This window comes from Palaemon carinicauda, chromosome 24, assembly GCF_036898095.1.
Source record: "Palaemon carinicauda isolate YSFRI2023 chromosome 24, ASM3689809v2, whole genome shotgun sequence".
Taxonomy (NCBI): Eukaryota; Metazoa; Arthropoda; class Malacostraca; order Decapoda; family Palaemonidae; genus Palaemon; species Palaemon carinicauda.
Genome location: NC_090748.1, coordinates 105,950,040 through 105,964,893, shown reverse-complemented (window position 1 = coordinate 105,964,893; position 14,854 = coordinate 105,950,040). Strand labels below are relative to the sequence as shown.

Sequence of the window (14,854 nt, the reverse complement as noted above, 5' to 3'; positions counted from 1 at the left end):
GGAATCTTTGGTGACGTTTACAATGATTATATAAACCACACACTAACATCACAGTTTCTATCTTGTAAAAGACATTCAGAAAATCCAGTTTTGTGGGAATACAGCAAGTGTCAAATGTCAGAAATTCACAACAGGATGAACTATCAGACAAAGTGATACCAGACATACATGACAAAAGACTCGAGCAGGTCCATCACAGAACTAATGAACTAGGAAAACTAAGAATACTGCACTCTTAATCACAGGACTTGTTACACTAACTCCCATTATTATTACCAACATTATTCATAAGTCATTTCAACTAGACCACTGTGCTTCAAAAACCGTTCTCACAGAGGTGGTCTACAGGATTGGCCATACAGTAAGTACAAAATACATTTTCTGAAAATGTGGAAACCTTATTTAAGAAATATGAGATCAGTATGCATAATAAATTTCATGATTCAGATATCTAAATACAGCTCAATACAGCACTGTACGTTTGCTATTAAGATACTGAATATTGTACATTATCTTCAGTATTGAATGCCCTTATTCCTTATTGTTTCAAAACATTACAATTTTCTTTTTACCTTTTCTTTCAGGTTGCTGCAGTACTGTGACTGTATGTTCATAACTAGATGGTAATAATAATCCTCAAACATATAAATACCAAGAAAAGAATTCTTAGAACATTATATTTGGTTCATAAATTGTTAGTACATGGGGTCAGCGTAAGAAAGAGGAGCAAACAACCAATGTAAGTACAGTACCGTATAGTACATAAACAAGGACAAAATCATCCTCAGAAATTCAATTATAAAATTTCATCCCTGTACCGAAGAGAAAACATAAAGCTGATGAAAAAAATTGGCTTATCATTAAGTTTTCCTTGTAAGGAATATACATCATAATTTAGAAATAAATTTTAAAGACTATACATAGACTACAATTAACAAAATAAAAATATCAAGCTAAAAAATAGCAGTACTGAGCAGCAACATTGCGACAGGCTTATGAAACTTTTAAAAGTTTTCCCAAAAAAAAAAAATTGCTAAAAATTACCCTGTCTGGTTTGCATAAAATATTGTCACAATAGCAGAATTCTGTGAAACTGGAGATGTCTGAATGAGCAACTATTATATGAAAACCTGTGATAATCCACTGATTTTACACAGGAAATGTTTTTTTCTTATATTTGTGAAGCATAAAAACACACCTCTGCATTTGTGAAAAAATCAGTTACTATAACAAACCAACTGAAAGCGGAGAACTAGGCTTTATACAATAGCAATCTACATTGAAAGTAAGATTTCATTAGACGAACAACAATTTAGCACCAATTTACATTTTTCATTCTATGAAAATTCACACTAAATTCAGTCTACGATTAAAATTTTTAAAAATCTAAATTGTCACGTACTTAGAGACAAAACCATCATGCCAGCTTATGTATATATACAGTACATGTAGATGGTAGCTTTCTCTTCTTAGAATACATTTTACTTCTCTATGTTGTAAATTTTTTTTTCTATCATGATGCAAAGCTTTTTTTTCATGAGGCGGCTTCTTTTTGTAAAGACAGACAGAGTTATATAGATAATGAAACAACTTCCTATCCTCAATTTTCTATTTCTTAGCAGATATATATTTCTTCAGACTTAGACAGTAAAAAAAAAAAAAAAAAAAAAAAAAGAATAGAATACCAGATTCTTATATCCATGACTTGAGTATTACATAAATGAGAAGCTACACGTTAACATGCGACAAAATCAATTACTGTAGTTTGCAATGCTAGTGACATTTTAACTGCTAAAGGTAATTTTATAGAAATTAGGCTAATTCATTAACAAATCTGTTGAGGAGCTGAAGTGAAATAACAATGGAAACTTCTGTATACAGTACTATACTGTATTCCATTTCAAACAAAATAAATTCTATAAAAATTGTAACAGAAGCCTTTATAGAAGCTGGTCTTCTAAACATTATATTGTAATCCTAATTTCACACTGCACATAAAATTAATATTCAAGCTCCAAGAAGCAATTGCTATCGCCACTACAATTTTGACATTTCTATTGTAAAATAAAATGCAGGTATTTCTAAATACGTACTACTTTGTTTTAAACTATACCGTATTGTATATGTTAGTAGAATGCACGGGCATATAAAATCTAGTCCCTATTTTACATGAAATTCAGAAAATACCATACAATACACAAATAAATTGCTCATGAAATGAAAAATATACAGTACATTTTCCTTATCTTCAAAAAAATGCTACTTGTAATTTACTAAAATATTTACAAAGAAAATGTTTCGACTAATAATGATAAATTTTAAATTGGAACATTAGGAAAAAGAACTTAGTAACTGCACATCTGAGAGGAGACAGTTGAGGGTCTTTCTCAAACCATATTTTGCAGTAGAAGTTCCAATAACTTTTTGCTTAAGTTTTTCAGCCATACTGCTACTGATGAATGTTAAATGTATAGTTTTTCTGAGGAAGTACTGCACATGCGTATGCTCATACGTACACAGACACACATATATTCATATAAGCCATAAATATCTCTTAATATCAATTCACTCTGCCTTGGGATATGAGACCCAAGGGGGATTTAACTTTGCGATAATAGTTTCTGGTTGGCCAAGGATTCAAACTCTGATCAAAGAAACTGAGGTTCCAGTGAGAGTGAACTTCCAACCTAAAATGCATCTATCTTAAAACAAATTTTCCGATAAGAAATAATGGAAATTCACTTGATGCATTCCACAAATCCATAAATACACATATACACTAATCTTTAAAGGTTTTGTAATGGTAATTATTGCACAAATTATAATCCCTAGCATCAGAAATGAATAAAAATGAATAATTCACAATAGAAAATAAGAAATGATCCTTGCCTCTGCTGCTCATGAGTAACCATTTAACCTTCAAACTATGCTATTACTGTCACCTAGTAATTTCTTGAAGGAAAGGTCTGGAATATACAAGAATGCATATTGATTTTAAGACTTTTTCTATATGGTTATTTTAAAAAATACTGAAAAAGGCATAATACAACTGTTAAAGAATATTTTTTTGTTAATAAACTACTCAGTGATTTATAAAAAATTAAATATACAAATAAAAATAAAACACTCATGAGAAGATAGAATTTTAATAACAAAAAGAAATTATACAGGTGAAATATTAATGAAAGAAACAAACATATAAAAGTTTGTCATAGAAAGGATAAGATTATAAATTTAACTGAGAATGAAAAAGGAATGTCGCACAGTACTAGTATAGTATTCAAATTTACAAAGCATGCTACCCAACATTCAACTTACAGCAATTTTGATACATTACTGGTCAGTCAAAATGGAGTTTAGACATATGTTAGAATACTGTTGTAGAGTAATACTCACCCTTCGTAGTTAATCATTTCCAAGAGAAACGACGAAAGGCAATAATTAACGCTGGTCGGACTTTAGGATTTTCGCCTTATAAAGTGACATGTTCCTCAAACACGTACTGAACATGAAAAAAGTACTTGAATCCTTTTATCATTTTACAAAAACCCCATACTGTATAAACATTATCAAGCTTCTATATTTTATGGTGTACAAACTGACGTAAAGTCGAGAAAAATGAGGTAATGTAAATTTCATCTTTGTATTTAACACTTAAGGTTATGTGATGTAAAGTTGGAACTGACACTTAATCATGATTTTACAATGTAAAAATTATTTTTGATACTTAATACTTAATTAAGGATAAGCAACGTAAATTCGGAACTGACATATGACAAGCTGACCTAAAGTCGGAACTGATATATGATGAACCAACATAAAGCTGTACTGTATTTCATGAGCAATTTGAAGTTGAGAATTCAATGTATGGTACCAAGAAAAATATACAAACCATTTCTTATTTTATAAATGAGGATCTGTTTACACCCTTGAATATTCACTGTACTTGGATATAAACATCTTCAGACTTTTGAATTGTTTGCTATTTCCCAAACCATTCTTTATCAAACATGATAATTATATATCACTGATTACATGATATTCAGCATATTTTCCTATAGAGAGAAAGTCTGGTTTTATAATACGTGACACATCAAAACAAATTATCTTTTTTTCTGACTGCAATTGTATCTAATTTTCCATTAGCCTCAAAATATTTGCCAGCATCTCTAGTTTACGTAAATATACCGCTTGTTTAGTGAAACATCACAATGCTTTGCTGTACTTCAAATTTCATTATTTTTCAATATCAAATTGATAACAGGTGTATCTAGACACTGCTACGACAGGGATTTCTTCACCGGCACTGATTTCTCATTTGCTCCATTTTGAGAGGGAGAAGTTGTACCATTTCTCGACATATTGCTAGTTCTTGAGCCATGATGGGCTCACATTCTTTATTCTTATCACAGTACTCAACTACCCTCTGAAATAAATAAAAAGTAAATATACAGTACATGAATGACCAGTACTCTTTTATAATTTAATTTTAGCTATATAGGAGCTATTGAGTAAACTAAAGTTCTTGATAAAAAGAGAAACTGAATTTCACTTATATGTTATAGCAAGAATCTTTATGCAATTTCAACATTTCCATGTTGTGATTGTTATTTCTTGATTTTTTATAGTGGTAAATTATGTTAAAGATGTTTTTATTGTTAGTAACTAGTTTTTAATCAACCATTTTTATAAAATTCTAACTTAAATAGTACACATGTCTATTAGTAAAGTAGAACACAGAACTACCATAAGGAAAATCCTACAGGTTCCATAAACTCTCTCTAAATGAAGCTTTATAATGAAAAAAAAAAGTTCTAAAAGAAACTGAAACCATATTGAGAGTTAAAGCTTAATTATTTTCTTCTTACAATATCACTCTATCAATAATGAAGGATTAAATTTTCATTCATGAATTAATCTCTGGATCAAATAAATGAATGATCATATTTATTTTTGTTCATTGTATAATACCTAATTACAAGTCTGAATTTGAGTTTATTAGTTTCTGTATATCCACATTTGGATATACAATTTTTTATGCAACTTTAAATGATCAATGCAATAAATATAAGGTAGATCTATACATAACCTATTGGCTAAATTTCACAAAACTGAATGCATCTATAATGTAATGCGATTAAGATTTATACAAGGACTCATTATTGGTGATCAATTTCTCAAGCCAACTGATTATTTAGTGATAAAATATACTTTGTAACTAATTATAACTAATTATTCTATCCCACCATTACTTTTCACTAGCATAACATGAAGATATTTCTATCTATTACCTCCAACTATAAAAATCCCACTATATACTGAAAATCATAAATATAGTTCATCTATAATTCTATGCTGAATACAAATGCCTCTCTGAATTGCATTTTTATCTTACCTTATAATTTTGTAGAGATTGTGCAATATTCTGTATTTTGCTTTGTTGATTAGTAGAGATGAGTTTGGACCATAGCCTTCCCAAGTGAAACCATGCAACCAACGCAGGCCGTACAGAATCTTCTGAATATTTTTCGGGTTGTTCACCAGTGCTGTTAAAAAACAAACAAAAAACATTGCTATGAAATGTCTAGTTTACTTATGTAGTATCGTTACTGTTATACTATCTGAAGGATATTTTTTAACAGAAAATTGTTTTAATAAAAACCATTACACTGTACTTATAGATGGTCCTTTTGCGTGCAATAGTGTCTCGATTGTGATCCATATAAAATTGCTATTTTAGCCACAAACAGTTTGGTACAAATGAAAAGGAAAAAAAGACAATCAGCTGGAACATTGTACTTTGAGGCAGTTCCCCAAATTTTCCACCGGCAGTCAGGATTAATCTTGGGACATCTGTATCTGTTTATTTTACACTCACAGTGCCCTAATGCTATTTCCAATTTGCGACCTTGTTTCAGGAAGGGATACAGTATACTCATGACAGTAATATTACTGGTCTCCTGCTTTCACAACAAAGGACTGATGTGTCTAGGATTTCATAGACCATGTAACTGAGCAATAACGTACAGTATGTACTGTATTTTTGGGGTCAAATGATATTTTTGACTTTTCAACAAGCCCCAAAAGAATGATCCTGATTGTAAGGATATACCAGTGAAGGTGCAGTACTGGCTGGCTGCCGTTTCCTCTCTTTCCATAAACAGGAACTGCAGTTTCCAGGAAAAATTGTGGTATAAAAAGGGCTAATAACTTCCGTAATGAGTTTGAAGCGAGGAGGACATTTTGAAAGAAAATCATTAAAAGAAAGGGTATAAATAGACTTTCAAAAGAATGACTATTTCTGAAATGCATCTTCTTTAAACCTTCAAAAACCAACCACAATCATCTTAGCACTAAAACAGGAAGTAACCAAAGTATCTAGAGAGGAATTATTAGCTGAGTATATAACACATAAGAGACCATTATTCCAAACTATATTGTACTCAATTTGTATACTTCCCATGTTCACCCCCCAAAAAAAGGGAGGATTTAAGGCAGCATGCAGTTATTTTATCTCAATATATAACTCTTATTCTGCAATTCTATTTAAAACATAAATTACAAAAGAAAAATTACTTGTAATATAAATGATATGATAAAGGGGAGCAAGTGGAGGATGAGACAGAGTCATGACAGTGAAAGGCGGTTGATGACAAAGCCTGTTAAATATCTGCTACTGTTTAAGAACCTCTCAGGCCATAGATGAGTAGTGAACTTTCCTTTCATTCCAAAATACAAGATTAGAAAGGCAGAGAAAGTCAGGGCATTAGATGAAACTTAAATGAACTAGTTGTTTGCTCAGAGGATCCTACAGAAGAATCATTAAAACTTGTTGTCACTGTCAAAACAATTCTCATAATGCTGTCATATATAAATGAATTGACATTTACTTACTCAGTATCTTTCATCGAATCGAGATAATGGAGAAAATGCTGTATGCTCGATGTTGCCAAAGTATTAATCTTCTTAGCTTGTGCAGATGTTGGTTCATTTCCCTGCCCTATTATTGAATATTTACTATCCATCATAGTACTGTACGTTTCCGCCAACTCATAGTTTATTTGACGACATACCTGAAAGAAATCACGAGTTATAATATGTTATTTTTATTAGTAAAATAAATTTTTGAATATACTTACCCGATAATCATGTAGCTGTCAACTCCGTTGCCCGACAGAATTCTACGGGAGGGATACGCCAGCTATCACTATACTAGAAGGGGGTGTACTCACCAGCGCCACCTGTGGCCAGGTACTACAGTACTTCTTGTTGACACCTCCTCAATTTTTCCTCGGTCCACTGGTTCTCTATGGGGAGGAAGGGAGGGTCAATTAAATCATGATTATCGGGTAAGTATATTCAAAAATTTATTTTACTAATAAAAATAACATTTTTCAATATTAAACTTACCCGATAATCATGTAGCTGATTCACACCCAGGGGGGTGGGTGAAAACCAGTGTACATGACTAAAGGATAGCTAAGTATCCCGTATTTCATATAATCAGTTATCTCAAAATAACAATGAAATAATAAGTACCTGGTAAGGAAGTCGACTTGAACCGTTACTCTGCCTTTATTAAGTTCGTCTTCCTTACTGAGCGCAGCGTTCCTCTTAGGAGGCTGAATCAACTCTAAGGTGCTAAAGTATATAGGGCTGCAACCCCTACTAAAGGACCTCTACACAACCTCTAACCCAGGCGCTTCTCAAGAATGAATTGACCACCCGCCAAATCAAAAGGATGCGGAAGGCTTCTTAGCCTACCGTAACAACCATAAAAACAACAATAAAAGCATTCAAGAGAAAGGTTAAAAAAGGTTATGGGATTAAGGGAATGTAGTGGCTGAGCCCTCACCTACTACTGCACTCGCTGCTACGAATGGTCCCAGGGTGTAGCAGTTCTCGTAAAGAGACTGGACATCTTTAAGATAAAATGATGCAAACACTGACTTGCTCCTCCAATAAGTTGCATCCATTATGCTCTGCAGAGAACGGTTTTTATTAAAGGCCATCGAAGTGGCTACGGCTCTCACTTCGTGGGTCCTTACCTTCAGCAAAGCAAGGTCTTCCTCCTTCATGTGAGAATGGGCTTCTCTAATCAGAAGCCTTATATAATACGAAACCCCGTTTTTGGACATGGGCATCGAAGGTTTCTTGATTGCACACCATAAGGCTTCTGACTGTCCTCGAATAGGTTTTGACCTATTAAGATAATATTTCAGAGCTCTGACAGGGCAAAGAACTCTTTCTAGCTCGTTACCTACCATGTTGGAAAGGCTAGGAATTTCAAACGATCTAGGCCAAGGACGTGAAGGAAGTTCATTCTTAGCTAAAAATCCGAGCTGTAAAGAACATGTCGCGGATTCGGATGTGAACCCAATGTTCTTGCTGAAGGCATGAACCTCACTGACTCTTTTAGCTGTTGCAAGGCAGACGAGGAAAAGAGTCTTGAGGGTAAGGTCCTTGAAGGAAGCTGACTGGAGAGGTTCAAACCTAGGCGACATAAGGAACCTTAAGACTACGTCTAGATTCCAGCCTGGAGTGGGTAAACGACGTTCTTTAGAAGTCTCAAAAGACTTAAGGATGTCTTGAAGGTCCTTGTTGGAAGAAAGGTCCAAACCTCTGTGGCGGAGAACTGAAGCCAACATACTCCTGTACCCTTTAATCGTAGGAGCTGAAAGGGATCTCTCATTCCTTAGATGTAATAGGAAGTCAGCTATTTGGGTTACAGAGGTATTGGTAGAGGACACTGCATTGGCTCTACACCAGCTCCGGAAGACTTCCCACTTGGATTGGTAGACTCTACGAGTGGATACCCTCCTTGCTCTGGCAATCGCACTGGCTGCCTCCTTCGAAAAGCCTCTAGCTCTAGCGAATCTTTCGACAGTCTGAAGGCAGTCAGCCGAAGAGCGTGGAGGTTTGGGTGCAACTTGTCTACGTGAGGTTGACGTAGAAGGTCCACTCTTAGAGGAAGAGTCCTGGGGACGTCGACCAGCCATTGTAGTACCTCTGTGAACCATTCTCTTGCAGGCCAAAGGGGAGCAACCAGCGTCAGCCGTGTCCCTTCGTGCGAGATGAACTTCTGGATGACTTTGTTTATGATCTTGAACGGTGGGAATGCGTAAAGGTCGAGATGGGACCAATTCAGCAGAAAAGCATCCACATGAACTGCTGCTGGGTCTGGAACTGGGGAACAGTACAAAGGAAGCCTTCTGGTCATGGAGGTGGCAAACAGATCTATTGTCGGCTGACCCCACAAGGTCCAAAGTCTGTTGCACACGCTCTTGTGAAGGGTCCATTCCGTGGGGATGACTTGATCTTTTCTGCTTAGGCGATCTGCTGAGACGTTCATGTTGCCCTGAATGAACCTCGTAACTAGGGTGAGGTTTAGACTTCTTGACCAAATGAGGAGGTCCCTTGCTATCTCGAATAGGCTCCTCGAATGGGTCCCTCCCTGCTTGGAGATGTAAGCCAAGGCTGTGGTGTTGTCGGAATTCACCTCCACCACCTTGCCTAGCAGGAGGGACTTGAAGTTCAATAGGGCCAAATGAACTGCTAATAGCTCCTTGCAGTTGATGTGGAGCGTTTCCTGTTCCTTGTTCCACGTTCCCGAGCATTCCTGTCCGTTCAAGGTCGCGCCCCAGCCCGAGTCTGATGCATCCGAGAAGAGATGAAGATTGGGGGTCTGAATCGCTAACGATAAGCCCTCCCTGAGAAGGAGGTTGGTCTTCCACCACAAGAGAGTGGTCTTCATCTCTTTGGTGACCGGGATAGAGACTGCTTCAAGCGTCAAATCCTTGTCCCAATGAGCTGCTAGATGGAATTGGAGAGGGCGGAGGTGGAGTCTCCCTAGCTCGACGAACAGGGCTAACGATGAAAGGGTCCCTGTGAGACTCATCCACTGTCTCACCGAGCAACTGCTCCTCTTCAGCATGCTCAGGATGCAATCTAGGGCTTGGCTTATCCTTGGGGCCGATGGAAAAGCCCGAAAATCCTGACTCCGAATCTCCATTCCCAGGTAAACAATGGATTGGGAGGGAATGAGCTGGGACTTTTCCAAGTTGACTAACAGACCCAGTTCTTTGATCAAGTCCAAAGTCCAGTTGAGACTCTCCAGACAGCGACGACTCGTGGAGGCTCTTAACAGCCAGTCGTCTAAATAAAGGGAGGCTCTGATGTCCGATAAGTGGAGGAATTTTGCAATATTCCTCATCAGATGCGTAAACACCATAGGAGCTGTGCTTAGGCCAAAACACAGGGCTTGGAATTGGTACACAACCTTTCCAAAAACGAATCTCAGGAAAGGTTGGGAGTCTGGATGAATAGGAACGTGAAAGTAAGCATCTTTCAGGTCCAACGAGACCATCCAGTCCTCCTGCCTGACCGCTGCTAGGACCGACTTCGTCGTCTCCATAGTGAACGTCTGCTTGGTGACATAAGCATTGAGCGCGCTGACGTCCAGCACCGGTCTCCAACCTCCTGTCTTCTTGGCCACCAGAAAGAGACGGTTGTAGAAGCCCGGGGATTGATGGTCCCGGACTATAACCACTGCCTTCTTCTGTAACAGGAGCGACACCTCCTGGTGCAACGCTAGCCTCTTGTCCTTTTCCTTGTAGTTGGGAGAGAGGTTGATGGGAGAAGTGGTCAGAGGGGGTTTGAGGCAGAATGGTATCCTGTAACCCTCCCTCAGCCACTTGACAGACTGGGCGTCTGCACCTCTCTTTTCCCAGGCTTGCCAGAAGATCTTGAGTCTGGCTCCTACTGCTGTCTGGAGAGGAGGAGAGTCAGTGTTTGCCTTTAGAAGTCTTGGAACCTTTCCTAGACTTGCTCCTGGAAGAGTCTGGACGGGAGCTTCCTCGGCTGGGGGCTCTACCACGAAAGGGCGGAATAAACCTTGTAGCAGGAGTATCAGCCACTGGGGTGTGATAAGTCCTGGGGACTGAGGGAGCAACCTTAGTCTTACGAGCTGAAGAGGCCACAAGATCATGAGTGTCCTTTTGAATCAGGGCCGCAGACATGTCCTTGATAAGCTCTTCGGGAAACAAGAACTTAGAGAGCGGAGCGAAAAGGAGTTGAGACCTTTGACAAGGTGTGATGCTAGAAGAAAGAAAGGTGCAAAGTTGCTCCCTTTTCTTAAGAACTCCTGATACAAACATTGAAGCAAGCTCGCCAGATCCATCCCTAATTGCTTTATCCATGCAGGACATTAAAAGCATGGCCGAGTCCTTGTCCGCAGGGGAGGTCTTCTTGCTAAGGGCCCCCAGGCACCAGTCTAGAAAATTGAACATCTCAAAGGCACGAAATACACCCTTTAGGAAGTGGTCTAGATCGGAGAAGGTCCAGCAAACCTTAGAGCGCCTCATTGCTGTTCTACGAGGAGAGTCGACCAAACTTGAGAAGTCAGCCTGGGCAGAGGCAGGTACTCCCAAGCCTGGTTCCTCTCCTGTGGCATACCAAACGCCCGCTTTAGAAGTGAGCTTAGTAGGTGGGAACATAAAGGAAGTCTTCCCTAGTTGCTGTTTAGACTGCAACCACTCTCCTAAAATTCTTAAAGCTCTCTTAGAGGACCTAGCAAAGACGAGCTTAGTATAAGTTGACTTAACAGTCTGCATGCCCAGCGAAAACTCAGATGGAGGAGAGCAGGGGGTAGCAGAGACAAAATGGTCCGGGTATACCTCTCTGAAAAGAGCCAGGACCTTACGAAAGTCAATGGATAGAGGAGAAGACTTGGATTCTTCCACGTCTGATGAGGGATCTAGGTGCGCAGCCTCCTCCTCAGACACCTCATCACCAGAGTGTAGCGAAGTGAGAGGTAAGGTAACAGTGGTATGCTGAACCGCAGAATCAGAACAAGCGGGTGCATAAACGCTTGTGGTTTCATCCTCAAGTCTCTGTTGCTGAGTTAAAACCTGAGGTTCAGGCTGCAAAGACTGGTCAGGAAGAGTAGAGGAAGGTAGGCGCATGGGTTGAGGTGGCTGACTCCTGGCATGAGTGTCTAGTCTCAAGAGTTGCGCTTGCTGTAAGGGTTGCGGATGCGCAGTAGCAGGTTCCTGAGGAACGAGTTGAGGTTCCTGAGGTGTGAGCTGCGAGAGTTGAGGTAGCGGCTGCGCAGAACGCAGTTCTTGTCTCGCGAGTTGAGGTTCCTGAGGAACTAGGCTAAGGTGTTGAGGTTCTCGCCTTGAGGAGGGTTGAGGTCGCTGCAGCGAGTGCTGAGGTGGCTGCCTCATGGATGGAAGAGGTTGTCGTACCTCAAGAGATTGTTGCCTCGCTGGTGGAACCGCAAGCGGAAGCGGAGGAAGTAAGGCATAAGCTTCCTGCTCCCATTGCTGAGGTTGCCTTAAGGAAGGCAGAGGTTGCTGCACACCGCTGGAAACTGGTAACTCAGTACGCGGTAAGGTATCCTGAGGAGCCTCAACTTCGTATGCCTGGCAGACTGGACTGCGGTTAGGCGGAGCGATCGCAGGAGGAGGCGTAACCTTCTCAGCCTGACACTCACGCATTAAGACCGCAAGCTGTGACTGCATGGACTGCAGCAAAGTCAACTTGGGGTCGACAGACGCTAAGGTCTGCTGAGGCAAAGCCTTAACAGAAGATGAGGTCTGTTGCGGCATCACCTTACCCCTCTTAGGAGGAGTGCAGTCACCTGATGACTGCGGAGAGTCAGAGCTAATCCAATGACTGCAACCAGGTTGTATAGCTCTTGAGGTCTGGACTTTGCGTTTGAGAGGTCTTGAGACCTGAGTCCAGCGTTTTCTCCCTGACATAGCTTCAGCAGACGAGTAAAAGACGGGCTCAATCGTCTGCGGGTGGGAGTGACGGTCTCTGTAAGACACGCCCGCAACCACCGAGGATACTTCTGTGCGCCGATCAAGGCCTGCCGAACCCTTTTGCCCTTCGACATTGCTTCTCCCCTGGGCTTGGGAGCTTGCAAGAGGTCCCGGACTGGGAGGACGACTGGCACGCACAGAAGTACCCTCACGCACCACACTGACACTGACACTAGCACTTGGCACTGCACTGACACTAGCACTTGTCACAGCACTGGCACTATCACCTCCCACTGCACTTTTGACCTTAAGTTCTTTGACTTCTGCCATAAGAGACTTATGATCACTAACCACCGATTCCACTTTGTCACCTAAAGCCTGAATGGCACGCAAAACAACGGACATATCAGGTTGAGTACTCATAGTAGGTTCGGGGGTAGCCACTACAGGGGGAGGAAAAGGTTGAGGATCATGAGGTGAGGAAAAAAGTGAAGAGCGAGAAGAACTCCTCCTAACTCTCTCTCTCTCTAACTTGGTTGAATATTTCAGGAATCGAACAAATTCAAGTTCCGAAAGACCGGCGCATTCCTCACATCGATCTTCTAACTGACAGGGTCTTTCCCTACAGTCAGAACAAGCGGTGTGAGGATCTACCGAGGCCTTCGGAATACGCCTATTACAAGACCTGCATCGTCTATGGGGTGGGGCTTGTGAAATGTCAGACATCTTGAATCAAAGAGTTAGTCAAGGGGGATTCCAAATCAAGCAAAAAGATCGTTAACCATTAATCAGAACTAAATAAAAGCTATCAAAGCTAATAGAGAAGTTTCCAGTATAGCGACAGCCGAAATCTGAGAGAAATACTTCACCAAAAGCCGTGAACAATACTCCAAGATTATAAGCGTATCCCAGAACGTCTTGCCGGAAGCACGAGAGGAAAAATTGAGGAGGTGTCAACAAGAAGTACTGTAGTACCTGGCCACAGGTGGCGCTGGTGAGTACACCCCCTTCTAGTATAGTGATAGCTGGCGTATCCCTCCCGTAGAATTCTGTCGGGCAACGGAGTTGACAGCTACATGATTATCGGGTAAGTTTAATATTGAAAATTTCAATGCTTACAGTATAATCATTAATAATATCTTAATGTGCAATATCTGTAACATCTATTAACACCAAAGAAATACAGTAATTAGGATTCTAAAAATATTCCAGTCGAGTATATAAAGTCAACAATAATTGAACTAGTAAAATGAAAAAAACCAGTGAATTAAAAAGTGCTACGATATTTTCGAAATAAACATTAGACTTTAACAATTGTAGAAAACCTTCCACATTCAGCCAATGTTCACAAAAATTACTAATAAAACAAAGGATTGAGCAAAAGTGGAGGAGTTGAAGCATATAAGATACATACTTGGCAAACTCAGATTATGGATGGTCTTGCATAACACAGAGACTGATTCTTTATATATTGTGGTATGTAGCAGCTTACCTTTACATCAATATAGTGAAGTTTTGCACTATAGGATGCTAAATTATTTTTGCAGTATCCTTTAGCCAAATTTTCATAGTTTTTCCTCTTACCTTTCCTATGTTTCTTTTAATTCCTTCCTAGGTATCTCACCAACTTCATTAACTATTCCTGGTTTCTATTTTCTCCCGATTAAAAAACATATCCTTTGAGCAAACTTTATGAGAGTCAACAAATGCGAATGCGGTTGTGTCAGATCTTTTTATAATATATATAGTAACAGCCACTAAGATTTCTTTTAATGTTGTGTTGGGTCTGTAATTAAATTTATTTTGTGGATATATAATTTTGCTTGTAAAGGTTAGATTTTAATTTCAATAAGTGTGGATATGATTTAGAAAGCTTATGTAGAGTACCTTTTGTGTATATAAATATTATATTCTGTTTTTAGATTATTCAATAAAGTTATTCCATGATTTGTTATCTTGATAAATATGATATACGGGGTACAATATAATTTAGTAATGAAATTTTCACAACTACCAAAAGTGGCGTGAAAAGAACAAAATATGTTATTTTTATAATAAAATAAATTTTTTAATATACTTACCCGGTG

The 14,854-nt window shown here is 39.0% G+C and overlaps 1 protein-coding gene across 4 annotated transcripts in view; it reads right to left on the bottom strand.

The window, feature by feature from the left end:
• Positions 1 to 3,965: 3,965 nt before the first annotated feature.
• LOC137618249 (KIF-binding protein-like) overlaps positions 3,966 to 14,854 on the bottom strand; it is an 81,046-nt gene continuing 70,157 nt past the window's right edge. For all 4 annotated transcript variants that reach the window (XM_068348402.1, XM_068348399.1, XM_068348401.1 and 1 more), the window contains 3 exons: positions 6,895 to 7,073; positions 5,396 to 5,546; positions 3,966 to 4,426 (listed from right to left, as the gene is read on the bottom strand). In XM_068348402.1, the coding sequence (XP_068204503.1) occupies positions 4,298 to 4,426; positions 5,396 to 5,546; positions 6,895 to 7,073 (459 nt within the window). In that variant the 3' untranslated portion in view covers positions 3,966 to 4,297. The remainder of the gene's footprint in view (positions 4,427 to 5,395; positions 5,547 to 6,894; positions 7,074 to 14,854) is intronic.